At 41.8% G+C, this 13279-nt stretch overlaps 1 protein-coding gene across 4 annotated transcripts; it reads right to left on the bottom strand.

Moving 5' to 3' along the window:
* Positions 1-528: 528 nt before the first annotated feature.
* Positions 529-10035, bottom strand: LOC147454862 (uncharacterized). 4 transcript variants are annotated; one of them, XR_015188704.1, is made up of 5 exons: positions 9111-10035; positions 2612-2963; positions 1936-2515; positions 1112-1451; positions 529-1036 (listed from the first exon to the last, which is right to left on the bottom strand). XR_015188704.1 is itself a non-coding variant. In XM_086516674.1 (5 exons), exons 4-5 carry the CDS (start codon positions 2895-2897, stop codon positions 2163-2165), a joined length of 639 nt encoding a protein of 212 aa, XP_086372800.1. In that variant the 5' UTR covers positions 2898-2963; positions 8560-8612; positions 9111-9173; positions 9300-10033; the 3' UTR covers positions 1766-2162. The 4 variants fall into 4 exon arrangements, 3 of the variants coding, with proteins under 3 accessions (XP_086372800.1, XP_086372799.1, XP_086372798.1); XM_086516674.1 differs by lacking the exons at positions 529-1036; positions 1112-1451 and adding an exon at positions 8560-8612 and having other exon boundaries at positions 1766-2515; positions 9111-9173; positions 9300-10033; XM_086516673.1 differs by lacking the exons at positions 529-1036; positions 1112-1451 and having other exon boundaries at positions 1766-2515; positions 9111-9173; positions 9300-10033.
* Between the last annotated feature and the right edge of the window lie 3244 nt (positions 10036-13279).

The raw sequence follows: 13279 nt of genomic DNA on the forward strand, positions 1-13279 counted from the left end.
GGTGCACGTTTGTCCACTATTACATTACCAAATTGGAACTGCTTGAACTTGCTGTATCACTTATGGTTTACTTTATTGCTCTATCTGGTTCTGTGTTGGTGTGTTACCTTTCATTACATTACTGTTTCAGTTGTCCTCACTATATCTCTACTTTTTGGTACTGTTGAACTTGGGTGCACGTCGGTCACTATTACAGTACCAAATTTGGTACTTTTTGGTACTGTGCTGAACTTGAGTGCACTCCTGTCCACTATTACAATACCAAATTTGGTACAATTTGGTACTCCTTGAACTTGCTGTATCACTTATGGTTTACTTGATTTCTTGGTATTTTTCAGTTTGTCTATTCGTATTTGATACGACCACCTTGAGCAATGTCTAGAACTACGTTGATAACATGAAAGGTATGCCAAACATAGATGCTATCTGCCTCAAAAATTAAAATGTTGGGCAACCTGGTTAGCTCCAAAAGGTTTCAACAGAATTAGTCAGAGGTTTCAACAGTAGAGATCAAGATATCAAGACAGTCTGAACAAGAGAAGTGGTTTTCCATTATGTATAGTATCGGGTTACAAAATTCCACTATTTACATGATTATGGCAATCTGCTACCTCGGGGGATCAAATTTATAGGAGTACCCCTCCATCTGTATGAAGTAATCAGTAATGTACCCAGAAATATCGTCTTCAGTGTCAAAGATTGGGTTTTTGCGAGTGTACGCTGTTGGGTACCGATCCCTTATCCACCCGAGCAACCAAGGCAAAACAAAATCCAGCAAGTGAAACGGGTAATCGGTTCCTACTACCATGGGATCGTATGATCGGATTGCCATACAGTTTTCATAGTCATTTTTAAAAGACTTGTATCTACAATCATCTACAAGAACAGTGTTGCTGGCATCATACTTCGGGTGCCTTGCCCACAGCGTCCGTAACTTCTTCAGGAAAACGGGCTTATCGCCCATGTGTTTGGAAACAACCGGCACCTCCCGACATACGGGGCCGCCATATTTCACAGTCCTCTTGGGAGAGAATATCTGCTAAGGCCAAAAAACGAGGTTAGAGGTATGCGTAACTTATGTCCTGCAACATTCAAAGCGGGCATGCTTTACCTGCAAAATATTTTTGCCTTCTATGGTTGGGGAAGCACGCGTTCACCATGTGTAACATTTTTTCTCTTCTACAGCAGGACCACAACACTAGGCAGGTTTTCAGTTTAAGCCGTAGGATGAACTGCTCCGCATCCGGCCTTACAAGACAAATTACATTCCCTCCGAGATAGACTACCCGTGGCGTGTGCTCCTTTGCAGGCACTCAAGTTCCTCAAGGATTTCGCTGCACAGCTGGTTAGTAGCACGCCATTAAGATCAAGCACAATCATCCAACCGCGTCTAGCAACCACATCAGGCTACAACAATGTGCTTGTCGGTGTATCGTCTAGCCACCAACTTACTACAGCATCAACAAACATAATGAGTGGGGACAAATACACAGTGCAAACATCATATCTAAAACAAAAAACTGGTCCAAAAACTATCAAATTTGATACTGTATTGCACAAGTGATAAGGACTATCCGAAATCGCAAGTTCAAGAAGTACCAAATTAGTACTGTAATAGTGGACAGACGTGCACCCAAGTTCAACAGTACCAAAAAGTACCAAATTTGGTACTGTAATGCACATATAGTGAGGACAACTGAAACAGTTATGTAACTAAAAATAACATACCAACACAGAACTAGATAGAGAGAACAGATAAAGCTCAGGGCCAAAAAATCAAGTTGACTCAGTCACTAAAACGCACAAAGTGCGGAATACAATAAATTCTCACTGGCTACAGTTTGCATGCACGAGATAATTGATCACGGGCGCGATTGCGCTTCTTTCTCTGCAAACAAAAAAGTTCTTGCAGGGTCACAGAATCAAGGGAATCACCTCTCCGCTTTGAAACAGCATCGGCAGCAGTAGAGTCAACACCCCCGTCGGTGCTATCCACAACAGTATCATTCGCAAGTACTTCTTCCTGCTCATCCTCGGCCTCCCTCCGATCTTTGTTGCCTTTCGATCTCTCTTTGACCTCCCCTTCACTCCCCTTTGTGGTTTCCACCCCCTCCCCAACACCCCTCTTTGTGGGTTCTTCCTCTCCCTTCTTGACCATTGCTTCATCGAGCTTTGTGTTGGCAACATCCTGGCTTTCCTGCACATCCAGCTCCACAACAACAGACTTTACCTTCCTCCTTGTCCTTAGTCTTTTTACCATCTCTGGCTTCCTCCTCAATTTTACTTTCGTTGTCACCTGTCTTTTTATCATCTCTGGCCTCCTCCTCACTTTTACTTTCGCTGTCACCTATTGCCTCACATCTTTGCCCCGTCACATTGTCTTTCCCTACAGAATTACCTTGCTTCAGATCGTGGAGAACATTTGATATCTCCCTTGTCACCTCATCCACGTCCCATATTCGACTTGCAACCGACTTTGTGGCGTGCTGGTCAACAACTGCAGCATCCTGCTCCTCTGCAAACACAAAGAAAGACAGCACATACTAACTTGTATGAAAACCTCACTGAGTTGCAAGTGCGCATATGTATTCAAAAATTCACACATACTTACTCTTGACAACTTGAAGCCCACTGGCCCAAGACTTTGCCAAATCAGAGATTACCATATTACAACCCGGCTTGACACACTGATCCTTGCTTTGTAACAGAGCACTGAAGCACAAGGGATGATATTGGTGTCGGCACTCTAGCACGAAGGTTCCGACTACATGTGCGCACTCCAAGGGCGCACCGCATGCAACACACATACCAAACACCGGGATCACATTTACCGAATCATTAACCTGGGGCCTAGGATATAGTAGGAACCTCTTCCCAAGCCTGATATCAGACAACATCTCCTTCACAAATAGGGTATGCTCTTGACCTTCCTTCCATTTTTTCTCCAGAGTGTCATACTCAGCCTGTTGACAACCAGCGGTCCTAATTAGTTTCAAAAACTACCAAGAAGTCATACCGAGACTAGTACTTCTAAATACTGTACTACGAAACAGAACCCAAACTACCAAAACCACCAAAACTACCAAAATTACCAAACTCGGGAATCATATAGTACCAAAAACATATAAATACCCTCAATGCAGAACTACACTACCCAAACCTTATCAAAACTACCAAAAGCCACTTTTTGCAACACTTTCAAATAGTACGTAAAAGTACCAAAACTACCAAAATCAAACTACCAAAAGCCACTTTTTGAAGCACTTTCAAATAGTACCTAAAAGTACCAAAACTACCCAAATCAAACTAGCAAACAAGCTTTTTGTATCACTTTCAAATAGTACCTAAAAGTACTCAAAACTACCAAAATCAAACTACCAAACCCACTTTTTGCAGCATTTTCAAATAGTACCTAAAAGTACCAAAACTACCAAAATCAAACTACCAAACCCACTTTTTGCAGCATTTTCAAATAGTATCTAAAAGTACCAAAACTACCAAATCAAACTACAGAAGCCACTTTTTGAAGCACTTTCAAATAGTACCTAAAAATACCAAAAGTACCTAACTCCCAAAATCAAACTTTCAAATAGTACCAAAACTACCAAGACTACCAAAGAAACACTTTTTGTAGCACTTTCAAAAACTACCAAAATCAAACTACCAATTACACTTTTGCAGCACTTTCAAATAGTACCAAAACTAGCAAAACTACCAAAGCTATCAGAATAAAACTACCATAACACCTTTTGCAGCGCTTTCAAAAAGTACCTTAAACTACCAAAACTTCTTCATAGTACCAGAAATACCAAACCATAAGACAGAAGGAAACCATAAACTACCTAGAATAAAAAGAGGAATTCCAAAGATCGAGCAAGATTTATCGAGCAAACAAAAATCGAGCAAAATTAACCAATCAAAGAGGATAGCAACATAGCATTGTCAACTCGAGGTACATTTTGACAATACTTAATTTCATGTGAAATTTCATAAAGTTAGCAAACACCATAAAATTCGCTCATTATATTTCTCTACATCTAGAGGCATCTTCACATATGCAAGGAAAAACCAATTTTCTTATAGGTGTGCACATTCCATTTATATCTTGCTCTCTCCCTCCCCCCCCTCTCTCTCTCTCACACACACACACATACACACACACAAATGCAAGCATTGAGAGTCACTAATAATCAGTTGTGCACTCACTTGATATGATTCTTTTGGTCTCATAAGTTGTATTTGACCTTTAAGAGCGATAAAGGAATCTCTCTCTCTCTCTCTCTCTCTCTCTCTCTCTCTCATGTGCGTGCGTGCACACACACACCATCATATGCACAAAACATGCATTTTTTATACTGGACATACATGAGGAAATCAATAAAGTAAAATGTATCTTTTGTGTATAACAATTATATAAATCATAGTAAAATACATCAAGGCACTGAAGTGAATGTGTATAGATCATGGCAATAAATATAAACAAAGCCATGATAAAACTTGATTGTCTCTGTAGGTAAAGGGAAGGAGTTGGATGATTGGTTAACGTCACTTTGATAGGATAGACCTATCGTGGGGTAGTGGGGGTTGTTGCGCTGGGAAGCCTTGCTTCTATCTATAATCTGATGACCCTCAAGGCTTGGCACGTGCTTGAGGTGTCTTTGTACATTATTTTGATGAATACAATGCATATACTCACTATTGTGAGTTTGGAAAAAAAAGGAATATTTTTATATCAACTTAAGTTTTGTTTAGGGCTATGTCCCCTTACAATTGTTAATTGTTGATTTCAATTGAGTACCAAATTGAGTGTCGTGGAGTGTGCACGAAAACATGAGACTCATACAAGAACTATTGCATGATTAAGCTCACAGCTAACTAGAGATGCATGATTGCCAACCATCCATGATCACGTGGACAAGGAATTAATGGGCAAATTCAAATCATCTAGAGTGTAAGTTGCTGCAAAGTGATTGTTCTCTCTCTCTCTCTCTCTCTCTCTCTCTCTCTCTCTCTCTCTCTCACACACACACACACACACACACACACACAACCTCTCTCAATAAGTAGATCCCTTCCAACCTTACAAAATTCTCTTCTTCTGATCCCCTCTCTCTCTCTCTCTCTCTCTCTCTCACACACACACACACACAAACTCTCTCTCTCTCACACACACACACACGTACACACACACACAAAGAGTTTCTTTCAAGAAGTAGACTCGCTTTCTTCCTCTTCTTCTTTGTCCTCTTCTCTCTCTCTCTCTCTCTCACACACACACACTCTCTCTCTCTCCCTCTTCTCTCTCTCTCTCTCACACACACACTCTCTCTCCCTCTCTCTCTCTCTCTCTCTCTCTCTCTCTCTCTCACACACACACACACACACACACACTCTCTCCCTCTTCTCTCTCTCTCTCTCTCTCTCTCTCTCTCTCTCTCACACACACACACACAAACACACACACAAAGAGTTTCTGTCAAGAAGTAGACTCGCTTCTTCCCCTCTCTCTCTCTCTCTCTCTCTCTCTCTCTCTCTCTCTCTCTCTCTCTCTCTCTCTCTCTCTCTCTCTCTCTCTAAAATCAAAACTTATACTCCATCTATATATTTTTTTTTTTAGAAATGGTACCGTGTGGTCTAGAAAACATTTTGCCTCCACACAAGGCCTCTAGTACACTTCGATTGGCATGGGTACACCAAATGTTTGAGAATAGCCTCATCAACAACTACCAGGGTTGGACTATGAGCCTTTTCTTTGCAAGGCTAAAAAGACGTCTAGTAGAATCTTAATGAAATCCTTCCCAACTCCCAAACGAATTTTTTTGAAGGCTTTGCGGACCCTTAGAAGCCTCTAAGACACATGGATGATAACAACCTTTCGGCTTCTTGAAAATCAACTTGCACACGCAAGAAAGTGTGGGGGCCGAGGCATGAGCATGAAGGAAAGGTGGTGAAAGATCAAGGGATGGCGTGTGCAAGGCATTCAAGGACCTAAAATACATCCACAACATCTACATGGTGTAAGACATATGGATGATAACAACCTTTTGACTTCTTGAAATATCAGCTTGCACCCGCAAGCAACTGTGGAAGGCAAGACATGAGCACCAAGGCAAGGTGGTGCAAGGATCAAGGGGTGGCCTATGGAAAGCATTTGAAGATATAAAGGACATCCGTAACATTTGCATAGGTCCTTTGATTATAGAGCATTGCTGACTTTTGGCTTCAGCTAGTAAGCATGGAGGAGGAGGAGGCAAATGAGGTGATAGCTGCTAGGGGCAGGGCCCTTTAAGAAAACCAAGAAATCTACACAAAGTTTAGTGTAATTACTGGTAAAAGCTTCAGATATTGACCCAAAACCCAGAGAATTTCAAGTTTTCCTTTATTTCACAAGTTAGGAAAAATGTGTTTTTCTAGCCCTGTTAGTAGTAATTTATATCATATTTAGAGAAGCCAAAACCCCTTCAAACCAGTCCGCGGCGATGCGGATTGATTTGGGGGGTAGCAAGTGGTTGTGCAAATGATTCAGCAAGAATCTGTGAACAAAAAAGCTCGTGCTGCATGGAGGAACAAATCTGTGAGCGCCAAAGAAGGGTGGGTGTGAGAGATTTGCAGTGACGGTTTTATGCTCTAGATAAGATGCGAGGATAGTTGGCAGTGCATCGTAAGAGGAAGAATCTCCGTAGGCTGCTGCAAGTCAACTAGTAATGCATGGGAAGGGGGAAAGGCAGGGGGTTGGGATATGCGTCAAGCATTGAGAAAAAAATTAGCCTTGCCTCATCCACAGATGAGACACTTTTGAGGAATAGTACACTTTGAAATGGTAGCTTAATATATTGACTTAATGTGAATGTCAAGTACTCTCGAAAACACTCTTACACTCAATATCGTCAATTTATATGCTGAGGAGGAGTTAGAAGCACAGTGTATTCTCGACTACTGAGTGAAGTGACTAGACCTCGTGTATAGCATTGAGCAGCATGCCTGAGCACTACAACAATTTGATTGGCCTTTCTAAACAAACAAGTAGTGAGGTCAAATCCCCTTAATTCTAAGCCTAGACCCTTCTATTCATGGCTAATTTTGCCCACAACAACAATAAGCAGACAAGTCAAAACTCCTAAGATCCTTTTTCAGTGCTAGATGTGCTTGCTTCCATTAAATAAGCATCCATACCTTTTCCATCGTCTCTAGAACTGACTCAAAGTTAGAAGATACATACTCTTCTATCATGCTTGAGAGTACTAATGATGCTTGCTGCAGACTTTCAACTGCATCTATGAACCATGGCTACATAAATAATCAGAATATAATCAACCCACAATTCTACCAAATACCAAGCCTGCTTCAGAGAGATCCCAAAAGGCCACTTCCACGGGTTAGAGGATAAAACAAAGGGCTCTACACAAAAGAGAAAAATCCAAACCCCTACCTAGTGCTACTAGACTCCTAACATCAAAGGTCTCAGTGTGTTCAAAAGCCTATTTCTAGGATTGGCTATATTCTGCCTCACAGCATCCAACTCTACCTGAATGTGTGAACCCTGTAGTGATTCCATGATTTTGCCAATGCATAAATTGTAGAATTGTGTGATTCCATGTATGTAAGGATCATAATAATTTCCTTGGATTAAAAAGGAGAATCGTGCTTTGCCAACATAGGTAGGCTCTGGACCTGTGAAGCAAAAAAGCGTGCACACAAACTCATGAATACGCTACATAAATTGGGGTGGGGTGTTTGGGGGGGGGGGGGGGGGGGGGGGGGGGGGAGTTGCTGAAAGCTTGTCAAGATGACTGAAACTATTGAACACAAATGCTATCTGAGTCTGAGGAGTGCGACAACCAGTATTCCGCTAGAAATTTCTTTTAAAGTGGCATAGACAAGCCTTTCTAACTGTTGCTACACTAAGGCTTGTCGTAGGTGCTCAACGTTGATGCTAATATTTTGATACCTAAGATGAGCCGATCTTGACAAACACCGTCAAGAAAAAATGAAACTCACGTATGCATGACAATAACTTCTCCTCCTTAAAGTCATCTCCTGAAAGTGATCGGAGACTGGAGTAAAATTCAGCACCTCTATGGCTGGGCTGAAACTGACGATGGTAATTTCCCAATTCCTACTTGAGAAAATGCATTTCAACAAACCCAGCAACTTTTCCCTTTCTTGATTGAGATTTCACAAACAGCCCACAAATAGTGACAGCAATCTTGAAGAACAAGAGAGAAGCCCAGTCATCTTGAAGAACAAGAGAGAAGCCATAACCCTCTTGAATCGATAAAGCTAATGCCTGCTCACTGGAGCCAGCGAGTGCACCTACGATCCCTTGGAAGCAGGTTAAAAATTCTGAGATTATTTCTGAAAACTAAAAGCCTAATCCTGAGATTATTTCAGAGAACAGAATGCTACGTGAGATAAGTCGTTTAATCCTGGGTGGAGAAAGACTCTCCTGTCAATGTTTGCCAAACCTGAGCGGATATATCAAAGGCTTAACACTATTGTTAAGAATTGAAGAAGATAATGGCAGGCAGAAAACTAAATACTTTATGTTAAAAGACATACCGATTAATCTAAATCCATTGCTCTCCAGTGTTGGGAATAGGTATCACATTCAGCTGTTAGAATCGTTCAAAATGTACAATCCAAATCAGTGAGATGTACCGGCAACCCAATCTGTACATTAGTACATACATTCATACCCAAAACAGAATGGCACATTGTCCTTGCTATACCCACTGATTGAAGATCAGACAGAATGATTCTATATACTTTAATCACCAAGCCCCATCACATGGCTAAAACGGGTCCAATCACAAGAACTTATCAGCTAAGGCCATATCTCAACCAGGAAATTCAAAATTCTGCTTACTTCAAAGACAATCTCATCTGAAAATGACGATTCAAAATACCAAGAGTTGGCAGCTATTCCTTTGACACTTTGTGAGAAATTACAACAAGTGATACCTTGATGCATCATAACAAAAAACAAAAGACTCGTGAAGCTGACATATCAAGCACATTTTCAAACAGAATAGCTATCTTCTTGCATATGAGATGTTTACAACATGGAAATCTAGCAGGAAAAAGTTATAGGAGAGAAAATGCAAACTTACCTGCCAAAGAGTGGCTTCTACACCTTCAACAGAGTCCGCCCCCTTCTCGATCTCCTGGGCAAGCTTCTCCACATGGCCGTACATGGAATAGTAGTTGTTGAATGTACATCAGAATTAAAGAAAGAAACTCGACAAAGAGGTGGCAAAACAGAAAGGAAGAAAAGGCGGAAAGAGGAAGATGATACTTACACAATGTAGAGCTTGGTGGCCATATTTGATCGCCGCGCACACAGACAGACAGACAGAGAGAGAGAGAGAGAGAGAGAGAGAGAGAGAGAGAGAGAGAGAGAAGCTGTGAATGGCGGGTGGAAAAAGGTCTGCATGGCATGGAGCTCAGCAAAAGCCTTGCATGGCGCTGAGGAAGACCTTATGAGAGGGAGAGAGAGAGAACTACCTCGTAATACACTCACGGCTGGGAAAAAGCGAGAGTGAGAGCTACCTTGTAATACATTCGCGGCTGGGAAAAAGCGAGAGCAGCTGGGAAAACGAAAGCGGCTCGGTAAAAAACGAGAAGGCCACGCTTGCATTAGGCAAAGGCCAAGAGGCTTTTGTCCACGTGGATAGCTTTAGCACGCAGATAGCTCAATAAGCCTCCTATGCTTCCCATGTAAAAAGTTCCTAGATATTTGTTGCGGGGGATAGCAAGCAGACCGAGGACAGTTTCTAGACACTTTCCTGCACTCGTACCTGCAGCATGGAGTGGGGCAACAAGTTTTGGCATTGAGTGACGCGACTGGGCAAGACAGATGGAATTTCTTGAGATCATTTTTTAAACGCTACTTCAAATCAGTCAGCGGCGACGCGGCTTGATTTGGGGGCTTTCAGATACCACACTGGCAGGTGGCGAGGCAAGGCGTGGCAAAAATTAGAGACGACCGATGTTGATGGCTAGCAGACAACAGCCAAGGATCTTGATACTGTTAGCTTCGGTACTATGGACTCATGCTGAGTCTGATGAGTGATATTGTTCATGTTGTTGAGCTCAATTCTGACTGGGCCATCTGGCTTCTGATGATTTGTTCGCATCCCAGTAACCATTGATCTTGGGAGGCTTCTTGAATCCGCCTGCGCTTGGCTTGTTGTTGATAGCCAGTATCATCGTCATTGTGCAACAGCATAATCTCTTTGCAAAGCTGCCTTCACCTACATCAGCAACGTGAGAGGTCCAACCTTAATTCTGCATCCGCATAGAGAGATTTGGTGTGGTGTTTAGTAGGTGATCCGCCTTGCAATCTCTTTTCATCCCCTTGTGGGGCAGCAGATGGTGCAGGTGGGGAGGTGGCGAAGTATCAACAGTCTCTGAGACAGTGATGGGGCAACAAGTACACATTTGGAGTAACAAGCTTGCAGGCTGCAACAAGGGGTAGTGGGCCAGCACTTGCAAACGACGACACAGCTTGATGATGGTTTTTGAGGACACAAATAATGGCATCTTGCAACAAGTGGATAGGGTTAGAAGTGATTCACTAGTAGAAGACACTCAAAAGCAGTGGAACGACAATCAGTGCGAATGATGTTGCAGAGACCATAGAGGATATTGCTAAGGGTGTGGTTGATAAATCTGCTGGTACAAAGAAGCAAGTTGTCCGTGATGTTGGCAAGAGGCGAGAGCTTAGTTGGGAGTATTACTGATGCTGTTATTGAGTAGTCAAGTAGCTAGCTCCTCTTCACTCTGAGAAAGAGGAAATTCAATCACGACACTTGCCGATGTCACCTCGGACACCACTTCACGTGTCGGTACTAGAATAAAGGGAAAATTACCAAAATACCCTTCTAATTTGTGGAAATTCCCAAGATATCCCTCAAATTTCAAAAATTTCCAAAACACCCCAAAATGCCCTTCAATTTTTCCAAAATTCCCAAAATACCCTTGGTCGTGAGATTAAGTTTCTCTAAAGATAAATTTCTTTAAAGATAAAAATAATTGTAGCTTTTCATAAGAAGACTTATTGTCAATCAATACAAGATGCTAAAACTATAATTTGAGTCGTTTATGTAGGCTTTGGAGATGAATTGCTTCATTATTTTTAGAAACATTTTCCCTTTTTCTGGCCGCGAATGTAGAAGACATGTTGAAGTCTCACAATTCTCGGGAAAGAGAAAATGCAAGAGTAGGGCAGAGGAATATGATTTTTTATAGGCACGTCGTGCTGCCTGATTTTTGTGGTGCAAACCATGTACTCTCTCTCTCTCTCTCTCTCTCTCTCTCTCTCTCTCTCTCTCTCTCTGTGTGTGTGCTTGTGTACATGACCTAGTAGTACCAATAGATGGAAGCGCAGTCTCTCTCTCTCTCTCTCTCTCTCTCTCTCTCTCTCTCTCTCTCTCTCTCTCTCTCTCCCGCTCCCGCTCCCCTTCCTTCTCCTTTGTCTTATCGATAGATGCAACAACCATGGAGATGATGATGACAAGGCTTTGTGCTAGAGTAGATTGTCTTGCAAGTGATGGTGAATGGGGACAAGCTGGATGAAAGATGATTCATTCTGCTGGTGATGGTGAGGAGTGCCATCACTCGATAGAGCAGGCGATGGAGGTGGGACAAGGCAAGAGGGTACAAATATTTTTGAGGTACTTCTCTTAGTAAGAATCTTTTAAGATGCTTGCAGGTTGGCCAAGGGAAAAAGCTAGAGGATGGCACATGGAGGGGGGAGAGAGAGGGGGGGGGGAGGGATGTCATCTATGACAGTGAGACGACGGATAGAGAGATGGATTTTTTAACCATGGTCTACATTGGCTTTCTCTTTCCATTTCATTGATGCTTTATGGCTTATGGGTTGCGTCTATGCTTGTTCCATGGAATATGGCAGTCAGTGCTTAGTATGTCGCAATGCTATCGTGAGATGGTCGTTGCCTTGCAATCATGTGTTGCCATCCCATGCAAGAGCTGTAACTCATGACACATATAGGATCACAGGTAGGTCTGCGATGCATCCTTGTTTTAGGGATTTTCTTATCCTTTACAAAACAAAGGTATTCTCAAAATAGCTCCAAACGTCTAATACATGTTCTTGATACACACACACACACACACACACATATCCTCACGTTGGTGTGCATGGTTTTAGGCTTTTGGGGGGGGGGGGAGTGTTCCCAATTCATAAATTTCTAAAATTTCTTATTTGTAAAATTTTGACCAAATTATAAATTACACCTTTTTTCTATTCAATCTATAATTTTTTTTTCCAATTCCATTTTACGATACATAATTAGTAAGTGCCTCCCCTGTTACAAGTTTTGGGGGATTTGTATTAGAGAGTTTGTGACCTCATATATAGACACAATCATGTTCTGATGATCATTCTTGCATTTCATGACCCTCGTCGATAATGCCAACATCAATTTTCCTAGGTTATTTATAGCACTAGCTCTCTTTGTGGGCTCTTTTCATTTTTGAGTTATGTCATGATAGATCTTAGTACACTATGTTAATTATTTGTTCACTTGCAATGCCTAGGTAAGAAAGATTGCACAATATTGTGTTGCTTCCACTTGCCTCTTTTCCTCATCACTGGTAAAAAGATATCACTGACAAAATCTGGCTTTTTTGTTGGTTGTTTTAGTGCAAGACAATGTGCAACCTCTAGAATCTATGAGCTAGGATGATTTTTTTGTTATATTGAGTTTTGTGTGTGTGTGTGTGTGTGTGTGTGTGTGTACGTGTGTTCTCTGTGAAGCTCTTGCTCGATTTTTTGCTTGCTCGAAAAAGCTCGCTCGGTGAATGGTAACACTCGAATAAAAACAGTTCTACCATGAGTACCTAATACTACCAATCCCACCAAACCAAGCATAAGCAGTTCTATCAAAGGTACCTAACACTACCAATCCCACCAAACCAAGCATAAACAGTTCTACCAAAGGTACCTAACACTACCAATCCAACCAAACCAAGCATAAACAGTTCTACCAAAAACTCCCAAAACTATCAGCACCTGTTGCTCTAGAATCTCCTTGTCGAGCAATGACGTATCTTCACTGATTTCGTATCGATGTAGCATCCTTCGACTAGCAGCCAAATCAGCTTCTATCAGATTGATTTCTGCGTCATCGCCAGTGTTGGCCTCTCTCAGTGTTTCCAGTTGGGTCTTATATTCCTTGATGTCGTCCATAATCTGCTTGACAAGTTTATTGGAACCCTCTGTCCTCAAGAGTGTTTCCTTCTTCTGTTTCAGAGA

The sequence above is a fragment of the Adiantum capillus-veneris genome, chromosome 7 (genome assembly GCF_014529385.1).
Source record: "Adiantum capillus-veneris isolate H3 chromosome 7, ASM1452938v2, whole genome shotgun sequence".
Classification (NCBI taxonomy): domain Eukaryota; kingdom Viridiplantae; phylum Streptophyta; class Polypodiopsida; order Polypodiales; family Pteridaceae; genus Adiantum; species Adiantum capillus-veneris.

Excerpts from the sequence above, each read along its gene's own strand:
- LOC147454862 (XM_086516672.1), bottom strand. The coding sequence starts at position 9,194 with ATGTACGGCCATGTGGAGAAGCTTGCCCAGGAGATCGAGAAGGGGGCG. Across the intron at positions 2,964-9,110 it reads TAGAAGCCACTCTTTGGCAG|GCTGAGTATGACACTCTGGA; the intron begins GTAAGTTTGCAT and ends GGTTGTCAACAG. Across the intron at positions 2,516-2,611 it reads TGGGCTTCAAGTTGTCAAGA|AGGAGCAGGATGCTGCAGTT; the intron begins GTAAGTATGTGT and ends TTGTGTTTGCAG.